The sequence below is a fragment of the Cryptomeria japonica genome, chromosome 4, assembly GCF_030272615.1.
Source record: "Cryptomeria japonica chromosome 4, Sugi_1.0, whole genome shotgun sequence".
In the NCBI taxonomy this organism is placed as follows: domain Eukaryota; kingdom Viridiplantae; phylum Streptophyta; class Pinopsida; order Cupressales; family Cupressaceae; genus Cryptomeria; species Cryptomeria japonica.
The window spans coordinates 519,793,497-519,816,822 of NC_081408.1; the positions used below are offsets into that span (position 1 = coordinate 519,793,497).

General features: G+C 33.6%; 2 protein-coding genes across 2 annotated transcripts; both read right to left on the bottom strand.

Annotated features, from left to right (window-relative positions):
* Positions 1 to 727: 727 nt before the first annotated feature.
* LOC131031229 (peroxidase 9-like) lies at positions 728 to 2,538 on the bottom strand. Its single transcript, XM_057962278.2, has 4 exons — positions 2,356 to 2,538; positions 1,690 to 1,881; positions 1,326 to 1,491; positions 728 to 1,131 (listed from the first exon to the last, which is right to left on the bottom strand). The coding sequence occupies exons 1-4, from the start codon at positions 2,431 to 2,433 to the stop codon at positions 728 to 730; spliced, it is 840 nt and encodes a 279-aa protein (XP_057818261.2). The 5' UTR covers positions 2,434 to 2,538.
* Positions 2,539 to 10,955: 8,417 nt separating this feature from the next.
* Positions 10,956 to 12,710, bottom strand: LOC131031230 (peroxidase 9-like). The gene is made up of 4 exons (XM_057962279.2): positions 12,549 to 12,710; positions 11,917 to 12,108; positions 11,554 to 11,719; positions 10,956 to 11,359 (listed from the first exon to the last, which is right to left on the bottom strand). The coding sequence occupies exons 1-4, from the start codon at positions 12,624 to 12,626 to the stop codon at positions 10,956 to 10,958; spliced, it is 840 nt and encodes a 279-aa protein (XP_057818262.2). The 5' UTR covers positions 12,627 to 12,710.
* Between the last annotated feature and the right edge of the window lie 10,616 nt (positions 12,711 to 23,326).

Sequence of the window (23,326 nt, forward strand, 5' to 3'; positions counted from 1 at the left end):
GGCATTGAATTCCTAAAAGTGGACACAATAGTCTTCTAGATTTTGAAGGTTGATTGGCCATTCACTCTACTATATGAATGTGAGGATTTGAAAAATGTTTGTGTTGAGAAAGGTAGAGACCTACTTTTGATCTAGACAGTGAAATGTATAATGTGATTGTTATTTTTTTGTTTTGTTTACTGTTAATAGCTCAATATTATTACTAGATGCTTCTAATAATCTCCTCTATTGGAGAAACTAAATCATTTTAATCTTGAACTTTAAAATCAATATATAGAATATAACTGCGGAGTAATTACTTTCCTTGATAAAAAATATAAAACTCTTTAAAAGATTATTTGTTTTTTCCAAAATTATTTCCACCCTTTTACATCAACACACATATCTATCTATAATAAAACAATCAACAAATTATATAACCAAAAAGAGACATTATTAACATAACTATATTTTGGTGTATACAAAGACACCAATAAATTAAAAAATAAATAATATTTTATTCAATCTTTATTTTGAAAAGTACTCTTTATCCACTCAAGGAAATCATTTAAAAACTACACCCCCTAAAAATAATCTCGAGAGATCTATTTAAGCTTTAACATAGATAAGAACAGAAATCTTGATGGTGTGGGAATAGTAAAAGGGAATTGAAAATAAAATCTACCCATTACTGTATGATTTCTCACTTATTTTCTAAATTAATGAATTCAATCTCTTAGGTGTGAGATTATTCATTGACAAATCGGCAATTGTTTCTCACTTCACCAGTGATGAATGTAAGAGGATTCACAATGTTTCCCATCTTCACCATGGAATCTGAAAATTGCTGCCAAAATGCCAATGGGTCCCCAGCATATCTTTGTACAATTTCAGATGTTATGCTTCCATGCATACTCAGCTCTTGGTCAGAGGTGAGAAGGCCTTGCCCATTAACTATGTTTCTGTAATAAGCGTTGTCGAATAACACAGGACTTACAGAATCCAATGGAGATAAGTTATTATCCCCACCACTTGGAGGACATATGCCTTTCAATACAGACATATATGCATTATCTGAATCAATGCCTCCATTCCCATTGTAAATTCTGTCCCTGAAACTTGTGCATCTGGCTTGTCCAATTGTGTGTGCACCTGCCACAGAGAAAAGAAAAACCTAGTGAAAAAAAGAGCAGTAGTAAATCATTAGCTAAAACATTTTATGTCGTACTAAATGTAAAGACTTAGCGGGTAAGCAATTAAATGGTTATTGGGTTTTTATCTCTAATGGCTTTATGGTCTAGAGAAAGAGCTTTTAAGATGTATAGAGAAATAACACTGATTTGTACCAGAGAGTGCAACCAAGTCAGTGGGAGAAAGGTCCTGCAGCAGAAACTTTTTTAGGAGGGTGTATAGAGTTGAATTTGGGGTGGGAATATTATTGTTTGCTTCATCCAAGCTTGCAGTCCTTGAATCTTTCCTTCCCAGAGGAACATCCCAATAGGGACCACCATCCTGATCAAACACCAATGCCATACAGTTAAATGTCTTCAACAATAAACTAAAGCTTTTGAAAGGGATTATGTACTTGTATGTTTGTTATTGACATTTGGGATAGTACTTTGTTTATTTTGGTGGTGAACTATGGAATATTTCAAAAATTTGATAAAAAAAAATATTGATGTTAAATAGTCGTTAATAAACATTATTTACCAGTATAACAGCATCACGAGCTGCAACAGCGAGTATGTCTGCACAAGAAACAATGCCAGGACATGCACTCTCCAGTTTTTCTTTAATGCCATCGATAACCTCTAGTCCTCGAATTGAATTTCTGTTTGGATTGGCTGTCTTCTCGCCTGTAAATGTTGGAGTGTCATCCAGCAAGAGCGATGCATCACATCCCTGTACAACATTGAAATATATGAACTCACCTCAGAGATCACTAATAATGAACAACAAAGAAGTTCCTTATCAATTTAAGTGAAAAAATGCTATCCTGATGCAGAGAAACAGAATAAAGAACAACTAAACTAAAATGATAAGCAAACAATAAACACATAATACAGTACACAGTGAATTACGTGGTTTATCATAATTGGCTATATCAATGAGAAAGCACGGAAGTCTTATATTAACCAATCTCCAATACAAATCATACATAGACTACACACAGTCATTTATACATTCATATACAGTTATGAAATGAAGAGATGGTATATGAAATGAAGAGATAGGAATGTGAATAGCCATGTGACTATTGGACTCTATCCTCATACTCTCTATCATTCTGATGATATAGATTATGAAATGTGATTTGAAATATCGATGCACAATCAAATTTAATTTAGAAAAAAATATTATGAAAAGAAAAATTACCTGGACGAAGCAGTCATGAAAATGCAGACGTAATATGGAAGCAGCCATGCGAGCTTCTTTGGCAACTGCCATATCCATTTCAGATCTTATAATGGAAAGTGCCGAGGGGCATGATTTCTCATAATAATCATTGGACAGCAACAAAGAATGCGAGGCAGACAACAAGGCTGCTACAATCACACATAAAATCCACTGTATCTCAGCTTTGCCCATTATCCTCAAGTAATCTTACTCTTCTTCTTTTCCTTCTCTTGAAGTTTGGCTAATTCACAGGAATATCAGCACACTATATATAATCTTCTCTCCCGAGTCTGCAGGTGGCTTGAGCAACACGATCAAATTGGAAGGATGGTAGTTATAACTGAAATTTTTGTATACCTAACGAAAGCTAATCTAACTGGTCAACAACTCAGAGTAGAACAATTCTTTCATGGTGTTCAAGGAAGCGTTATCATTCCAAATTCATTCAAGAGGAGAGGAAATAGTCCATCCAATGCGTTTCTGTAGGTAGAGCTGATTTAAAGCTTTTCGAACAAAGTATTTAAAAATATGAGGTGGTGGCGCACAAAAGAATTTCATTGGTCAAAAACCATTATACCCTAAAACCGAAGAACTTTCGGCTATACTAACCATGCGGTATTGCGTCGTATGATTAAATTCCTATAACTTTTCTTATATTTTTTTTTTTTGGAAAACATTGATTAAGATTTTTATAAATGTTTTTTTATAATAGAAGGTGACATTAGTTACATGTTCTGGTTAACATGTTGGTGATTGGTTGTTTATATTGGAAGTTAGGTTCCAACCTAAACATATTGGTCATACAATGTTCATCATTTAAGCTCTTTTTTATATATAAATATGTTGACCATACAATGTTCATCATTCAAGCTCTTCTTTATATATACATGATCTGTTAATGTTGAAAGACGTTATTATTATAACAAATATATGCATCAAAGAGTTTTTTAGGGGTAATCTGTAATCAATTGACAATTTTTTAGATGGTGATTTGCGGTTTGGATGGTGAGCTTGTATCATGGAAATATGTATGTGACTGAAACCAGAACTTGTGATGATTACTGGAAGGCGTGTTTCAATTTCTGATGAAGTTTTGCTAAGGATTAAGTAGGGTTTAAGGATCAGTGAAGAAATCTTCAAACCTGTAATGATTTATGTTATGACGGTGATTGATAGTGAGTCTACTTAAAGTTGGTAACACGACACAACCCGAGTGAAATATTTAATAGCTATTTAAGCGCAATTCAAGGAAGATTTTCTTGGAAACCAGGGAAATGCTTTGGAGAATGTTTTGAGGATACGGATCGGATTTTCGTGACGATTTATGATCAATCAACAATTGATATTTCATTACAATTTATTGTTATGATTTGGATAGCGATCTACGATGATCTTTTGTGATATTATTGTAAATTCTTGATGTACTTAGGTTTTATGGCCGACCTAGTTGAGATGACTATTTATGTAGACACACTTGATGTTTATTGAGTTGGTGGTCTTAGAGAATGTGTTAAGCCGTCCAAGTAAAGTGTGTAATCAGTCTGAGAGTTCCAGAGTGTTTTGTATAACTGGATCTGATCAAGCAAGCAGAGAAGTGCAAGAAAATAGATTTTTTTCTTACTGTTGTTCCCCAACAGTTGCATTAGGTTAAATCCCTTGACCAGGTAGGTTCTAATAGGCCTTAATCATTTAAGTCCCCTAATAGAGCCGCTCTCAAAAGAGTGTTAAATCCTCTCACTAGGTTGATCCTAATAGATCATCAAGTTCCTAATCGAGTTGCAAGGCAAATCCCCTAACCGGGTGACTCTTGACAAGGTCTGCTCTTAACCGAGTGTATTGTAAGCTTCTAACAAGGCTAAGCTCCTAACAAGGCATACTTCGAAAGAGTACAAATATTTGTGGGTGCCAACTACCACTGTGGTTTTTTCCCTATTTGGATTTCCACATCAAAAACTTATGGTGTTCATGTGTGGAATGTTTTTCATGTGATGTTCTTGTTTATATTTCATTTCATGCATTATTTCTTAGAAACCGGTTAAGATGTTTTATAAAAAGTTTATTAGAGTTTACCAAAACTGATAAGAAGTTGTTTGAGAAAGTTTTTGATCTTTATGATAAGGTTAATGAATTGGTAATTGACCAAGTTTATATGATTACTTTGGTGGTAAAAGTATTGGTAAATGATTTGATTAATGTGTTAAGCAAATATGGTAAAGAGGTATTAGATCTGATTACAAAAGTTGAGATATTTTCAGATCTGAGATAAGTTGAAATAAGTTTGATTTTGAGTTTAAGTTGAATTGGTCTTAATACTGATTCACCCCCACCTCTCAGTATTAACCGGATCCTCATAGGATTAATAGTTTTATATCTCCCTGAAGAAGCGATCTTCAGTTGAGAAAGTCATTTTTGTATCTTGCTTGAGGTTGTGTGCTTTAGTCAACAAGTCCTAAACAATGAGCACTTTGGCTGAAAGCCTTAATCATTGTAAAACAATAATTATATACATTGTGAGTTTGAATCTCACCGTGATTTTTCCCAATTTGGGTTTTCCACATAAAAATCTTGGTGTTCTTGTGAGTGTTTTGATAATTGAGTTGTTTAATTTCATGCATATGTATTGGGATAAATGTTGTTGTTCAAATAACTTAATATGATTGAGTCTTTGTGAATGTTTATTCACCCCCTTCTCTAGTATTGAACAAATTTATATTAAGAGACCTATTCCATTACATGTGGTATCAAAGCATTGGTTCAAAATCTCGAACCATGGAACCTACTACATTTAACATAGGATGTTAACCATTTTATCCTTGTTTTTGATTAGGATAAACAGGTTTTGAGGGGATCCAAAATCCCTTACAACAGGTTTTGGAGGGACCCGAAACCCTTGGATTTTACCAGGATCCGAAACCAAAAACAAACAGCGGCTAATGATACATCAAAGACAACCAACAACCTGAATTCAATTTATTAGCAACGAGAAATCAATGAAACCTAGCTAAAAGAAGAGGAGGCCAAAGCCTCTCACTAGCACAAGGGTTTTATCAAGGCTCCCTTCCATAACCTGATTAATGGGTTTTACACGGCTTCCATAATTGGAATTGAGTTTTGAATTGGCTATCACAACCAACAACATTTTGGGTTTTGAAAGGGTTCTCCAAACCCACACAAGAGGGGTTTTCCAGGGTCCCATAACCTGTAATAGAAACTCCAGGCCACAACCAAAACTTGGTCCTAACAAAAAACAAAACTGGCCAAACTGGGCCCTTGAAAATTACCAGTATCAACCTGTCCCTAAGAAGAGGAAAATACATAGGGTTTTTCCAGGCTCCCTTAATCTCGAAGAAAATGGATTTTACAAGGCTCCCACAACCTAACAACTGATCAACTAGCCACCATCTGCAGCTCCTACGAACAAACACAACATCCATCTCCACCTCAATAGGAGATAGGTCATCCCCAGAATAAACCATCTCTACCTTGATAGAAGAAGGTGCCACCTCAATAGACCAAGCCAAGGAAAACCAAAGGTGCTGAGACATACATAGGAGAGGAAGCAACATAAGAGTCAAAAGATATGGACAAGGAATGCCAGACTCCGTTGACAAAAAAAAAGGGTTTTAAAAAGGCTCCCTTAATCTTCCTCTGAAACAAGAAAACATGGGTATAGGTACAGAAACCAAACTCAGAGTAAACCACCCCATGAGGTTTTAATAGGATCCTCCAACCACAAGAACTGGGTTTTAGAATGGCTCCTAGAACCATAACAAAAAAAGAACAACAAAGCCTCCTACCAAACACCAGAGAGCAGAGGACAAACATAAACCCCTTAACCCTCAAAAACTCCCAAGGCATAAAGGGAAGAGTGCATACTCTCCAAAAGAAAAGGTCTACTCGAAACAACCCCCTACACCTAGTCAAAGGAAAACCAACAAAGCACATCTCCACCTCAAAAGGAGATGGAGTCACCTCAATAGACCAAGCTATGCAAAACCCTTGAAAAGGAAGACATAAAGGATGTCCAGGATAGCAAACAAAGAAAGGGCCAACAATCGCAGGAGATAAAGGAAGACAAAGCCCACCAAAAATAGAGCTGAAAATACCTCCTGAAAAAGCCATAGGAAATGGCACAAAGAAGCAAGGAAGGATGAGTTGAGGAGATCTCAAACCACAATCACCAGCCACCATATCTCGGTCTCCTATGGGGCTCCCACATTAAAGCACGTCCGAGCAGGAGGGGAAAGCAAACCCCACGAACAACTCCTGGGGGGAAAGAGCTAGATCCCTTCCACCACCACCAAACACAACCCCATTAGCATGGGACAATGCATATGCTGCAAGTAGGGCAAGGCATCAAATATCTAACTCCACGCCATCATCATCTCCACCATCCTCCCCATCACTTGCATCATCATCCTTTGTCGAAACCCTGGTTTGGCTGCTCCCACCTGCTCGCCTGATCCATTTCCCTCCCATCATTTGTAATTAAATTAGGTTTAACCATTTTATCCTTGTTAGTCTAATCAAATTTATATTTTTTATTTGACACATAAATGGGAGGATCTAAGAAATTTGTTGTATGGAAAATTAAGAGTGAAAATTTAAAGTGAACTAGAGAAACATATTTAAATCTTTGTCATAAATCAAAACAAGTGGCTTTTGCAAAGAGCCTTATAAAAATCCTAGATACCCACATGATGAGATTTTTGTAAGAAACCTAGAGTTAGATGTTTGACATTTAAAAGTTAATATAGAGAAAGTACAAGGCCAATATCTCTTTTCCCATTAAGGTGGGTGAGTATTCATGCTCTAATATCCAAATTTTGAAATCTATGAGTCTTGAGATGACTCATCTAACTATGTATATAAATGAGTTTCAACATAGTTTTGATTCAATTGGGAGAAGTGGACTTCTAATTAGGTCATTCTTTGTGTATGTGTTAGCTTAGAGTATTTCTAGGTTAGTTGTCTTGATTAGAATGAAATAAGAATAAGAGGCCACTACATGGCGTATTTACCATTAATTAAAATATATAATATTGAAGAGGTATCAAATAAAATACATAAGGATGGAAAGTAATTGGAACCATCCTACACCAAGATTAAGGTCTACAATCAACAAATGAATAGAGTAGATTGATTAGCTCATTTAGATGCTTCCATTTAAAATATGAACAAGACAATTATTGTTAGAATAAGAAGGTGGAAATGAATACTTATCTTATATATGATTTAAAATTGTAGCAATAGAAACCTATTCAAGATCCTTCGAAAAGGAAGATTCAAGGAGAATATTCTACTACTATTGAACAAAGACAACTAAAAAAAATAAAGTTGAGACATCCCAAGTGATTTTTTGAGGATAAAGAGGAAGAGTTTGTTATTGAAGAACCATTGCAAAGGAGAGGACACATTGGATCATATACTACTAATCAGGGGATAATTAGGTAATCTAAGTTTAAGTTATAATTACTCTTGCTCCATATCTAGTTCCTTCTCATTCTCATTCTTCCTATCATTAAATCCACTCTCTTATCATTTGTAGAATGGTGTTTTAGAGCTACCAATTAAAAAGGAAGATGTAATAAAGGAAAGAAAACAACATGAATCCACCCAAGATGAGATTCAAATTTTTACAAAAGTTCCTAGGGAAAGTATATTTTAAGGTACCATCTCATCTTTTGACATAGGATATTATACCCCAACTCAACAAATTTTATCTTCGTCAACTCCTTTAGGTTCTATATTAGGAAAATTATCACTCCTCTAGTATCTCTTACTAATTTTACTACAAGACTACCATTGCCTCCATGTTGAGTTGAATTAGATGGAAATTTGAAAGATGTTGATATTCCAATATGGTTGAATATCAATATTTAAAAAAGAAGGAAAAATGAGTGAAAATATAGAAAACAAGACTTTTCCAAATTTATAGAGGTATTATAAGATGATTCAAAGAAAAAGAGATCCAAAATAATATTTAAAATAATAATAGATGCACACGGGGTTAAGGTTGCTCAACTCATAACTCTCTTAGTGGAAAAGAATGAGGAGGATATGTAGCTTAAAGTTATCAATTGTAGATAACCCTCCTAGGCAACTAGACAAGGGATGAATAAAAGAACCATCTTACTAATTTCATATATATTATTTATTAGGGGAATTGAAAAGGATGTTAAAACAAGAGAGAAATTAAAGTTCATATTAGTAAGCTAAAAGCCAACATAAGCTACTTAATAAATCCAATTAACACAATTTAACCTACATATGGGATTTTAAAATCGCTAGACTGAGGTAAGCATAAGCAAGTTGCAGTTGGCGCGCCTAGTGCAACTAGAAACTAGAGAGACTCACAAGTAGTACAAGGAAGTATGTTTACCCACAATTTTCTTTTCGATCTAAACTTCCTACATGACCTTATACATTAATACCAAAGTGTGTGAAAGTATACAATACTTTTATAATATTTTTTTCTACTATTTATACATTTTGTATTCAATTTTTTTTAGTTTTGAGGTTTGGGCAATTGAAGTGAACTTTTTTTTTTTTCAGATTTAAATAAATTTGAGCTTAGGGCTGTATGAGGTCCATAAAACTTGTCTTCTCTTAGGTGTATTCATATTTTTTTATTGTTCTAAGTAGGTTTCATCACAACCTCTTATTCAATTAATTTTTTTATCAACTATTCAATATGCTTTGATTCATTTAATATTGTTTTAAAATTTATTCTTGTTGTTGGTTTATCATTTATTTTCTATACTTCAAGTCACATGTATTAGATTGATAATTTATTTTAAAGTTATTTTAAGGGCCTATATATCAATTAAATTTGGGTTTATGCAATAAAATTGAGGGATTTGGTTCATAATATCATCATTTAAGCCTTATAAAAATTAGTTTTATGGATCCAAATGGACATTATTACACCCTGAATTTTTTCCTTTTCTATGAATTTATGTGATCTCTTCAACCTATGATTACATTGGGTTAGGCAATTGGATTACTCTATAAAATTTAACACACTTATACATCCTAGAAGTTGTGTAGAATAAATAAAAGTAAATAGTTTTAATATAATGAAGATTAGATCAAGGGACTGCAACATTCTAACTCTATTAGCTTGCGGCAATGATCCCACCCCCAAACTTCTATCCTTTCTCCCTCTTGGTTTAAATAATTTTTCATATTATAAATTATAGTGAGTAGAGGATTTCATCTCGAATGTTGTTAGACATGGGATAGCCAAACTCATATTTGATCATAAAAAAAATAATAAGCCCACACCCTTGGTCACTAGATGAGAGGAATAGAGATACAAAATGGTGCTATTGGCCTTATTTTATTGCATTCAACATGGATATAATGATTAAATTCCTTGATGCAAAAATGCATTAGATTAATTTTAGGGGTGAGGTATCCAAGCTCAAACTAAAGGTGTTTAGGACTAACTCAATGACGGTGTTGCATGTTGTGAAGATGCTATTGAGAGACATTTTTCTCTCCTATTCACATTATTACTAGATAAATACAAATACCTCTTTCGTGTTTTCATTAGTGCTCCTAGATTTAAGGGAATCAAAACAGGTAATTTCAATAGAGGTATAAATGCTCATTAAAACTTGGTGGTGTGGTGAGTTGAAGAAATTTGTGGATGATTAAGTACTTGAGATTAAGTTTTGCCCTAACAGTAGGAATTGGTCTCAATTCAACCATCATTTCTCTAGCTTGTGGATTGTTTTTATTAATAGAGCTTTAGATCTAGTTTTTATTAATCAAGCTTTTGATAGCTTTTTTAATAGAGCTTTGAGAGAAGGTGAGAATGCTCATTATCAAAAATGAAAATAGGGTATTGAATTCCTAAAAGTGAATACTATAGTCTTCTAGATTTTCAAGGTTGATTGGCCATTCACTCTACTATTTGAATGTGAGGATTTGAAATTTTTTTGTGTTGAGAAAGGTAGGGAGTTACTTTGGATCTAAACAATGGAGTGTATAACATGATTGTTATTTTTTGTTTTGTTTACTGTTAATAGCTCAATATTATTACTAGATGTTTCTAAATCTCCTCTATTGAAGCAACCAAATCATTTTAATCTTGAACTTTAAAATCAATGTATAGAATATGACTCCCTTAAACTAGTTTCCTTGATTAAAAAAATGTTAAATTTTAAATTTTTTTTTTTTTTTTTTTTTTTCAAAATTATTTCCACCCTTTTACATCAACACACATATCTATCTATAATAAAACAATCAACAAATTATATAACCAAGAAGAGAAATTATTAACAAAACTATATTTTGGTGTATAAAAAGACACCTATAAATTAATAAATAAATAATATTTATTCAATCTTTATTTTGAAATGTACTATCTTTATCCACTCAAGGAAATCATTTAAAAACTACACTCCCCAAAATTAATCTCCATAGTTCTATTTAAGCTTTAACATAGATAAGAGCAGAAATCTTGATAGAGTGGGAATAGTAAAAGGGAATTGAAAATAAAATCTACCCATTACTGTATGATTTCTCACTTATTTTACTAAATTAATGAATTCAATCTCTTAGGTGTGAGATTATTCATTGACAAATCGGCAGTTGTTTCTCACTTCACCAGTGATGAATGTAAGAGGATTCACAATGTTTCCCATCTTCACCATGGAATCTGAAAATTGCTGCCAAAATGCCAATGGGTCCCCGGCATATCTTTGTACGATTTCAGATGTTATGCTTCCATGCATACTCAGCTCTTGGTCAGAGGTGAGAAGGCCTTGCCCATTAACTATGTTCCTGTAATAAGCGTTGTCGAATAACACAGGACTTACAGAATCCAATGGAGATAGGTTATTATCCACACCACTTGGAGGACATATGCCTTTTAATACAGACATATATGCATTATCTGAATCAATGCCTCCATTCCCATTGTAAATTCTGTCCCTGAAACTTGTGCATCTGGCTTGTCCAATTGTGTGTGCACCTGCCACAGAGAAAAGAAAACCCTAGTGAAAAAAAGAGCAGTAGTAAATCATTAGCTAAAACATTTTATGTTGTACTAAATTTAAAGACTTCGTGGGTAAGCAATTAAATCGTTATTGGGTTTTTATTTCTAATGGCTTTATGGTCTAGAGAAAGAGCTTTTATGATGTATAGAGAAATAACACTGATTTGTACCAGAGAGTGCAACCAAGTCAGTGGGAGAAAGGCCCTGCAACAAAAACTTTTTTAGGAGGGTGTATAGAGTTGAATTTGGGGTGGGAATATTGTTGTTTGCTTCATCCAAGCTTGCAGTCCTTGAATCTTTCCTTCCCAGAGGAACATCCCAATAGGGACCACCATCCTGATCAAACACCAATGCCGTACAGTTAAAAGTCTTCAACAATAAACTAATGCTTTTGAAAGGGATTATGTACTTGTATGTTTGTTATCGACATTTGGGATAGTACTTTGTTTATTTTGGTGGTGAACTATGGAATGATTCAAAAGTTTGATAAAAATTATATTGATGTTAAATTGTCGTTAATAAACATTATTTACCAGTATAACAGCATCACGAGCTGCAACAGCGAGTATGTCTGCACAAGAAACAATGCCAGGACATGCACTCTCCAGTTTTTCTTTAATGCCATCGATAACCTCTAGTCCTCGAATTGAATTTCTGTTTGGATTGGCTGTCTTCTCGCCTGTAAATGTTGGAGTGTCATCCAGCAAGAGCGATGCATCACATCCCTGTACAACATTGAAATATATGAACTCACCTCAGAGATCACTAATAATGAACAAAAAAGAAGTTCCTTATCAATTTAAGTGAAAAAATACTATCTCCTGATGCAGAGAAACAGAATAAAGAACAACTAAACTAAAATGATAAACAAACAAAAACAAACACATAATACAGTGCACAGCGAATTACGCGGTTCATCTTTATTGGCTACATCAATGAGAAAGCATGGAAATGTTATATTAACCAATCTTCAATACAAATCATATATTCTCATTTATACATTCATATTCAGTTATGAAATGAAGAGATGGGGAATGCAAATAATCATGTGACTGTTGGACTCTATCCTCACACTTTCTATCATTCTGATGATAGATTATGAAATGTGATTTCGATACACAATCAAATTTAATTTAGAAAAAAATATTATGAAAAGAAAAATTACCTGGACGAAGCAGTCATGAAAATGCAGACGTAATATGGAAGCAGCCATGCGAGCTTCTTTGGCAACTGCCATATCCATTTCAGATCTTATAATGGAAAGTGCCGAGGGGCATGATTTCTCATAATAATCATTGGACAGCAACAAAGAATGCGAGGCAGACAACAAGGCTGCTACAATCACACATAAAATCCACTGTATCTCAGCTTTGCCCATTATCCTCAAGTAATCTTACTCTTCTTCTTTTCCTCCTCTTGAAGTTTGGCTAATTCACAGGAATATCAGCACACTATATATAATCTTCTCTCCCGAGTCTGCAGGTGGCTTGAGCAACACGATCAAATTGGAAGGATGGTAGTTATAACTGAAATTTTTGTATACCTAACGAAAGCTAATCTAACTGGTCAACAACTCAGAGTAGAACAATTCTTTCATGGTGTTCGAGGAAGAGTTTTCATTCCAAATTCATTGAAGGGGAGAGGAAATAGTCCATCCAATGCGTTTTTGCAGGTAGAGCTGATTTAAAAATATGAGGTGGTGGCGCACAAAAGAATTTCATTGGTCAAAAACCATTATACCCTAAAACCGAAGAACTTTCGGCTATACTAACCATGTGGTATTGCGTCGTATGACTTAGTCTCATTTAAATTCCTATAACTTTTCTTATATTTTTTTTTTTTGAAAACATTGATTAAGATTTTTATAAATGTTCTTTAATAATAGAAGGTGACATTAGTTACATGTTCTGGTTAACATGTTGGTGATTGGTTGTTTATATTGGAAGTTAGGTTCCAACCTAAACATATTGGTCATACAATGTTCATCATTTAAGCTCCTTTTTATATATACATATGTTGACCATACAATGTTCATCATTTAAGCTTTTCTTTATATATACATGATCTAATAATGTTGAAAGATGTTATTATTATAACAAATATATGCATCAAAGAGTTTTTTAGGGGTAATCTGTAATCAATTGACAATTTTTTAGATTATGCCATCTTGAAATTCACAAATTATATACTTTTCATGATAAACCATCCAAATTTGATAGATTTTTAATCTTTGATATAATCTTTGCCCATTCATTATTTGTTTCTTTGTTTATTATTATAACATACATATGCATCAAAGAGTTTTTTAGGGTTAATATGTAATCAACTGACAATTTTTTAGATTATTTCTTCTTGAAATTCACAAATTATATACTTTTCATGATAAACCATCCAAATTTGATAGATTTTAAATCTTTGATATAATCTTTGCCCATTCATAATTTTTTTCTTTGTTTAAAATAGATGATTATCATGATGCTTAATCAATTTAGGCACAATTTCTTCAATATAATTGAATTAATTTTAAAAACGTGTCTAATCACTTGAGATTCAATTTTTCAGTATGGTTTGATTTTTTCTATTATGACAAAAGTGTATATCATTTTTCATGTGATTGTTATCATTTCACTTAGTTTTTCACAACTCGATGACATTTTCCTCACAATTATAAACAATTTATGAAATGATGGTACAATCAACCCAAAATTATAAATAACTTATGTTTGTTGTAACCAATCTATTTTTAATCTAAAATATAATTTTTAGTTTGAATTCTCCTATATTTATAATTATGATCTTAATCATTTAATTAAAATTATTGTATTTAATCAAATATTCATAAATAAAAATAATTTATTGAAAACATCATATATACTTAAAATTTACATTAATTCTATAATAAATGTGACAAAATAAATTGTTTAGATTTATTATAGAATTAATGTGACAAAATAAATTGTTTAGTTTGAGTCATTTGATTTCTTTTTCACCTTATAAAAATTTGCACTCAATCATATCAAATTTACTACAAATGATATTTTCTTGTGGGGAGGAATTTTTTTTAAGGTAAGTTCTACCAATATGGGGTAGAGCCCTGTATTCATCAAGAAAATTTGTACATAGTCTCACTAGAACACATTTCAAGATCACCCCTAGAGCATTACACAAAATTCTTACAAAAAAAAACCTATGCCTCTACAGAGATTCATAACTCCGCGGTCTCTTGTAGGCAAAGGAGCTGCATCAAAATACACCATTCTATGTAGCTTCCCAAACTCATTATTCCTAGCTGCATCCTGGAATCCCTTCCACACAAATCCCACAGGAATACATCCTCTGCCCTCCGGAACATTGTTGGGAGGATCCTTCAAATCCCCACTTCTTCTATCACATTACCAAAATAGGAAGACAAAGGTTTACTCAGATTCCCCAATTCGATCTAAAAAATATGATTTGCAACCTTAGACCAAAAGGCCACCACCACCAAATGATGATCTATCACTTTGTTAGCCAGACAATCTGTAGCTTGATTAGCTTCTTTGTAAGTATGAGATATTCTATAATCCTCCAATCGTTCTAGCGATGCTTTGATTCGAGGGATCCATTTCTTAAGCCTCCGACTCACTATATGACCTTTTGAAATGGTATTTATAAAAATATGCGAGTCTCCTTCAATTTCTATCTTCCAGATTCCTTTTACAACACATAATTGAATATCTCTAGACAAAGCATCCATCTCAGTGAGATTATTGATCGTGTTGCCAATGTATTCACGAAGAAATCATAAATAATTACTCGAGCTATCTCGAATAATGCATTCTATCCTTGCTACCCCCGGGTTGCCTCTAGCAGCTCCATCGAAATTCAATTTTGCCCACCCTCACTCAGGTGGACATCATCATCTAGAGACCTGTCTTTCCTTAGGTTTCTTAGGCCCTATACTAGTCAGAGCTTTAAGGGCACTCCATAGACCTTGAATTCGCTCATCCCACTTAGAAAAGTATAGAATCATTTTAGAATGAATCTTGGTGGCCACCACCTCACATATACTCTTTTTCAAATTGGAAATGATTTGATTCACCATGTTAATCTACTAACAAATTATTATTCTATTTATTTATTTCTAGATCTTCTAGACCACCATAGACAAACCAAGAAACCAAATGTCTCTTCAAAAGGAATCCTTGCCAAAGGTTGGCCAATTGATCTAAAATTAAACAATCCATCCTGCCTAGTTGTATACCAGTTGATGAATTCCATGAACCAATCCCAACATGCTAATGCAAAAGGGCACCTCAATAATAAATGATTCATTGTTTCTTCATCATTTAGATACATAGGACATATACTAAGTCCATGAATGCCTATAGATTCCATTCTATCACTAGTTAATATCCTTCCATGTAATGCTATCCACAAAAAAAGCACCTGCCCTCAGAGAAACACCCTTATGCTAGCATAATATAGAAGGCCAATGGGATTCTCCTGTATTTCTTCTAAGAAGCTCGTACCCTGCTTTCACATTATATTCCCCTGAAGTTGTTGGAAACCAAACAATCTCATCCTCCTTCTACATCAACACAATCATCCACCTACACAAAGCTTCCTTAAAGGAGCAAACTTCCACATGTTGCTCGAGACAAATGTTTCTAGTAGCTTCCACAAAAAGGTATGATTCTCCTCATTAATGTAATATACATAATCAACAACATGGACCCCAATTTGTCTTTCCACCATTTCTAGTCAATCAAGATTATGAAAAAATTCTAATAGCACCTTTTCTCCATTCCACGAGTCTCCCCAGAACTTGGCTTTCTTCCCATTTCCAATCTTCCAAGTGAGATGATTTGTTATAATCTCCCTGGTCTCCCAAATGAATCTCCATATGGAGGACCCACCACTAGAATTAGCTAGAGTGAAAATTCTAGATAAATCATTATCATCCAAGTATTTCCTTCTCATCACCCTACACCATGGTTTGTTGGGATATCTATACATTTTCCAAGATAGCTTAGCCCCCTGGGCTCGATTTTTCAAAACCGACCTCCTCAGCCCAACCCCACCATATATTTTGGAAAGACATGAAGTTTCCCATTTAATCAAGAGATTTTCTCCTCTTCATTGGACCCCATCCATAGAAATTGCTTCAATATTCCTTCAATTCTTAAGGAGACTCTATGTGTCAACTCAAAATATGACATAACATAGATAGAAATGGTTGATAGTACTGCTTTTATCATGATGATTCTACCAGATTATGAAAACCATTCATTCTTCCACGAGGTTGTCTTCTAGCTTGACATTTATTCAATATATCCTCCCAATAACAATTTTTGTTTGACCCCACAAATAATGGAGCTCCTAAGTATTTAGATGCGAGGGAAGATATTTGAAATCCCAACACCCTAGCAATTCTCCTTTGCAAATATTTATTGGTGTTAAAAAAATAGATTGTGAACTTCTCCTTGTTCATCTTCTAACCCAAAACAACCGAGTAAGTATCCAAAGTATTACTAATCACTTCTTCTTCAGACACCGAATCCTCATCAAAGAGAATCGTGTCATCAACAAATTGAGCATGAGTACTAGGTTCTAATTCATCATCCACTTTTATTCCTTTCCAAATCTTGGTTGTTCTTTTAGTTTTGATCTTCCAACTTATGGCTTTTGCCATGACAACAAATAAAAAATGGAAAATAGGGTCTCCCTTGTGAAGACCATTAACAAATTCAAAAAAACCATACAATGATCCATTTACTACAATAGAAAATCTTGGGGACACAATATAGGATTTTATAATATCAATCCAAACATTAGAGAAACTCATTTTACTAAGGATGGCCATAAGGAATTCCCAAGATACCTTGTTATAAGATTTGCTGGGATCCAACTTGATTTCCATACCTTTCAATCGATCTACCTTCATGGAATGAATGGTCTCTTAAGCATTGATAATGCTCTCAACGATTTTCCTACATGAAGTGAATCCATTTTTCTCCTCTGATACAATTTTTCTCAGCAATTTTTTTAGTCTATTGGCCAATGGTTTGGATATGATTTTGTAGATTGAATTGCATAGGGATATATGCCTGAAATTTGTCATTGAATCACAGGCTTCCTTCTTTGGGATCAACACTATGACCGTGTTATTCAAGTCCCGCATAATTTTTTTGCCTTTTTGGAAATCTTTTGCGAAACAAAAGACATCCCTACCAATAAAGTGCCAACACTTATGGTAGAAACTACCAGGAAGGCCATTAGGCCTCGGGAACTTAATATGATGCAATTGAAATACCACCAATTTGATTTTATCCTTAGAGAATGGATCCTCAAGCATTTGGTTGTCTATTGTCATGTTCATTCTTGGAATCACTTCAAGAATGATGTCCCTTGTACCTCTTTATAACCAAGATGAACAACACAATATGGGTAAAAAATGGTTGACCTCTTCTCCCCCGATTCCCTTTACACCCTCACACCAATCACTATTCTCTAGTTTGATTCTGTCAATCTTGTTATTCATTCTTCTCAATTCGACGAGGCATGGATTTTTTTTGAATTAATGTCTCCATCCTTTAACCTGGACTCTGTCACCTTATTCTTCCATGACAATTCTTCTCTAGCTAATAGTTTAGAAAGAGTCTCTTTTATTTATATTTCCTTGTTGAATTATTCTATTTACATTCCATTACTAATAATTTTATCATCTAGAATACTAATTTCAGCCTCCCCCAGATTCTTCTCCTAAAAAATGTTGTTAAAACATTCTTTATTCCATACCTTCAACTTATTCTTAATAAAATTCAACCCATGCATGAAACAAAAACTCACCGAACCTCTATAAATGTTAGTCTCCTTCCACCAAGTTTCCAAAAGTTCTAAAAGAGATTTATCCCTCCGCCATAACGATTGGAATTTTAAATAGTCTTTACTCAACTTCTCACCTAACCCAATATGCAATGATACAAGGAAGTGATCTAAAATGGAAATTGGGAGAATGGTGGATGAGAAGGAGTCTAAATCATTATCAATCCAATGATTTCCTAGAAAAAATTGATCCAATCTCTCTGCAATATTAGTGAGTCCTACTCTTCTATTTGTCCAGGTGAATACTCAATTCCTTGGAATGATATCTAGTAAGCCATTGGAATCCACAAATTCTCAAAATTATGACATCACCCTACTATTTTTGAGAGCACCACCACTTTTTTCATTTGGATATAGTATGGCATTAAAGTCTCCTCCAATTATAAATTTACTATCACCTAATCTTTCCAATATTCCTTTCATAGTATTCTAAAGAGTAGCTTTCTCATCTATCTCAGTAGGCCCATTTACATTGAGTACAAACAATTGTAGCCTAGAAGGAGGGTATTGAAATTTTCACAACATCCAATTTGAGTCTGCCTTTACCAACATCAAATGACACCTGTTAGGATCCCACAACACACGTAACCTCCTCAATTGACCACACACATCTTGATAAATATCTTCCCATATTATACAATATCTAGAAAACATGTTAGCAGATGCTTGATTGAATTTAGTTTCTTGAATAAGAATGATATCTGCTCCTCCTTTACTAGAAAATGCTTCACCAAGCACCTTTTATCAGGGGCCAATAGGCCCTTGACATTCCAAGTTAGGATCCTCATCTCCCTCCAAGGGAGTCTTTGGCTCCGTTGGACATTTTCAAAAATTTAGAAACACTCATAAGCCCCTTCTCCACTTCCTCATCCTCCCTTTTTTGTCTATTAGTTTTCCTACCTCTTCTCTTCCTTGCCACTCCCAATTATTTCATTGTAGATTGAATTAAACACCTTGTCTCTATATTATCCAAGATATCTTCTTCAAACTAGTCCCCTTCTAAGAACTAGTAGTCTTTTGGGTTATCTCCTACTGAAATCATCCCACCTAGAACCACCACTTTCTCCCCTTCCAAGGAGCCCAATTCAATTCCTCCCTTCGAACCCTTTAGATGATGAATTCCCGTATCCTCCTTCTCCTTAAGTCTGTCATCCTAAGTCTTGTCCTTTACTTTCTCATCCATGAGGATTACAAACTCCTTCTATTTAGAACCAAGAAAATCCCCATTTCCCCTTGCCCCTGAATCTTCAATGATTACTAATTCGGATCTTTTGGAACATTCACCCTCAAAAACTCGGTCCTAAGATACATCCTTCTCTTTACCTTTCATTGTATCCGCCATAGCTGAATTATGGTTCCCAATAAATGAAGGAAGATTTTGTTTCTTTGGTGTCCATTTGACAACCTTGTGTTCCATTCTTTGGCAATTAGAATCATTATGATCCCTACTTCTACATTTTAGACAAAAAAAATTGTTTTCCTCTACTTCAACCTTTTGGATTTGATGCTTGTTTAAGGATTGTAGTATTATTTCCTCAAGGGCTTTCCTAACAGCTACAATTTTCATTCTATCATAAATGTATGAGTCCCCATTTTCCAACTTATAGTCAATTTCTATTAGGTTCCAAGCAGCCTGCCTATTTTCTCTAGGCACTCTTTAGACTAGTATTCAACTGGAAGATTGTATAGGTGAATCCATATTGGTTTTTCATATGGATCACATACGAACAGGTTGAAATTTGGAGCCCATCTTTGCATGTACAAAGGATCTCCCTTCAATGTCCACAACCCTCCCTTAATAATTTGGTCTCTCTTCTTCAAGAGCGAAGATTGCAATGAAGAAACTTTTTGGCAAAAATGTTATAATATAATTAGTTTTCCATTCTTCTTTGATCCACCAATTTATTGTATTTCTGTCCTTCTTTACTTCGATGAACCTACAAATTATAGCTTCATTATGTATTTTATAAGTTCTCTATCAATGGTAACCTCTTCTAAGAGATTAGTTGTCTAAAGTCTTTTTTGCATTGTAGGAAAACGACCCTCCTTTTCCTCCACTCAATTTTTTGTAAAAGGTTCATCACCCTTTCTTGCAGCCTCGACCTCATTCTACAAATCCATCAAAAAAATATGTATTTAATCATGTTTGATTGGATTGTTTTGGGGGAGGACTTATACATAGAATACTTTATAGAATATATTATGATATGTTTTTTTAAGAAAGTGAGAGCCTAAGATTGAAACTCAAATTAAGTATTAAATATTTAATACTTTCTTGATACTTCAATTAAATTTCATTTTAAATATTATCTATTGAATGATTAAGCTTTATAATTAATTTTTTTCATCATTAATTAATATTTTTTCTTAATAAAATATTAATAAAAATTATTTATTATTAATAAAATATATCTAGTGGCATTGTCACTTTGCCAAAAAAATTAAAAAATTCTTCATTAAACAATAAATTTAGTTATCATTTTTCAAATCACAATTGTTCATAACTAAAAAGGATTGTGGTCCCAATTGAATTTAGATAAAATAATGATAGTCTAGAATGTTAATATTAGATTTTGATAATATTATTTTATTATATTATTGTTAATATTAATTTTTAGTAAAGGAGTCTATTACCTTTGTTATTAGAATTTATTTTGGATATTATTAGATTAAATCAAATATATTATTGATTCATATAAATATTTAAATACACAAATATATAAATTTTAAATGTGTTATAGAAAATATACTAAGTACACCTTGATAATCATTAATTGTGCATCAACCATGTCAATTATTTAAGTAATAGCAACATTTTATTCATACTAAATATTAGCATCATAATTTGCCTTCGGGTTATGCTATTTGGAATTTCCTTTGTAAATGTAGATCAATTATTTTGCCTCATCTCTCATGGATTGTTCATAATGGTAGAAAGATAAGATTCTGGGACAAAGTATGGAATGGACACACACCTTTGGTGAATATTAGGGATTGGTCTCCTCTGATCACTGTTCTTTCCTCCCTTTGGGGTGTTTTTGTAGCAGATTATTTTGAAATTGTGACTAGTGGACCCCTTAAGCTAGCTAAATGGTAGTCGATTGATTTCTTAGATGTTGATCAAAGCATGAAATTAGATTTTGAAAAGATTCTGGGGGATAGAATTGTATTTCTTTCTGATTCTGAGGATGAACTTATTTGGACAAAGAATATTTCTGGTAAGTACACTGTTAAAGATGGTTACAACTCTCTTATGGTTGCTAAAGATTTATCTTCTTGGCCTTATAAGTTGTTTTGGCATTCGGCTTATCTTCCCAAAGCTGGAGCCTTTGCTTGGTTGGCAGTTTGGGATAGAGTCCTTACAGGTATGAGACTAGACAGGCTTGGTATTACTGTTGTTTTCCCTTGTGTCCTTTGTAACAAAAATTTGGAATCTTCTTCACACCTATTCCTACATTGTGATTATGCTTATGAATGTTGGCAATGGTTGTTTGAGAAGTTAAATATATCCTTTGTTATTGGTAAGGATCTCATTTCCCATTTTAGATCTTGGCCCTTTATGTTTGCCTCATCTTTTTATGCATGCCTTTGGATCATATCTCCATCTATTGTGATTTGGAATGTTTGGCTAGAGAGAAACAATAGGATATTTAAAAAAACAAGGTCTCCTGTGTCTGAGGTTCTATTAAAAATTGAGTCTTCAATCTCTGAGGTTGCTTTGTCATTTATTTATAAGAATTTGGAAAATCTTACTTCTTTTTCACACTGGGATAGTAGAGTTACTAGAGTTTGGTAGCTACTGTCAGTTTTACCCTCTCATGGTTCAATTTTAAAAGAGAATGATGCAATAGGTAAGAGATGCTCTGCTAGATGGAAACCTCCTCCGCAGGGGCACTTTAAACTGAATTTTGATGGGGCCTCTTGTGGTAACCCTGGGCCAGCTGGGGTAGGAATGGTAATTTATGATCACAATACAAATTTTATTCGAGCTAAGTGTCATGCTATTGGTTTTAAAACTAACAATTATGCGGAGTTTCATGCTTTGTCTTTTGGATTGGATATGGCAATCTCTTTGGGAATTAAGGACTTACTAATTGAAGGTGATTTTATGGTGATTATTCAATGTGTTATGAAAAAGAAATTAAATTGTTAGAATTTGCAGTATATACTTGATCCCATTTTATAAAAATTAGAATTGTTTGAATCTTTCTTGTTATCCCATTGTTACAGAGAAGTTAATAAGATTGCAGATTATTTGGCAAATTTAGCCATTGATAGCAATGCTAATTAGCGAGAGGTGGGTTTTGAGGAAATTCCTTCTAGGATATGGGAAGGTTTGCAACAATAGTCATATGATTTTCTTGAGTAACGTCGATATAAAATTTTATGATGATAATTATTCACGCTTTCCCCTTTCATTTCAAGTATTCATGTTTGTTGTCTGGAGAAGAGTTCAAGGTCATGGTATTTGATATAATAGGGTTTTTCCAAAGGTTGTTTGATACTTTCTTTTTTGGCAGGAAGGTTTTTAGCTCATGGGATTTGGCACAGGGCTTTGGAAAATTTTGTCTTCTTCCATTGATAGCAGCTATGGAGTCTACATTTGAAAATTATTCGATGGATTTTTTTGGCAAATTGTCATATGAGCTCTATGAAAAAATGATATTATATGTGTTGTGACCACATTTTGTATGTGGTTTTGGGTGGGGTGTATAAATTGATCCGTTAGATACTATAGGTTTATTTTATGAGCTATGACCGGAGGTTTTCTTCCCAGGGTTCTTTCCTCTAGTATGCTCTTTGAATATAGAGTAATGCATACAAAAAGTTTCAACGGTAAGAATTCTTAGAGAAAAAATCAAAGGATAAGAGGACAAGCAAAAAAAATTGATCTCACTAGATATAAATTTCTAGAAATAATTAAAGCACCAAGAAAAGCTAGACAAGAACTCAGTAGATGACAATAGCAAGAATTAGGAAGAAATGAAATGAATGCAAGAACTTGAAACTACATATATTTCAAATGAGATCATATGAAATAAATGTCATAGATTTGTGGAGATCTCACATCATGCA

Coding starts and splice junctions, on each gene's coding strand:
- LOC131031230 (XM_057962279.2), bottom strand. CDS start 12,626: ATGGATATGGCAGTTGCCAAAGAAGCTCGCATGGCTGCTTCCATATTA. Junction 12,109..12,548: donor TTCATGACTGCTTCGTCCAG/GTAATTTTTCTT, acceptor AATGTTGTACAG/GGATGTGATGCATCGCTCTT. Junction 11,360..11,553: donor TGACTTGGTTGCACTCTCTG/GTACAAATCAGT, acceptor TCTCTGTGGCAG/GTGCACACACAATTGGACAA.
- LOC131031229 (XM_057962278.2), bottom strand. CDS start 2,433: ATGGATATGGCAGTTGCCAAAGAAGCTCGCATGGCTGCTTCCATATTA. Junction 1,882..2,355: donor TTCATGACTGCTTCGTCCAG/GTAATTTTTCTT, acceptor AATGTTGTACAG/GGATGTGATGCATCGCTCTT. Junction 1,492..1,689: donor CTCGTGATGCTGTTATACTG/GTAAATAATGTT, acceptor GTGTTTGATCAG/GATGGTGGTCCCTATTGGGA.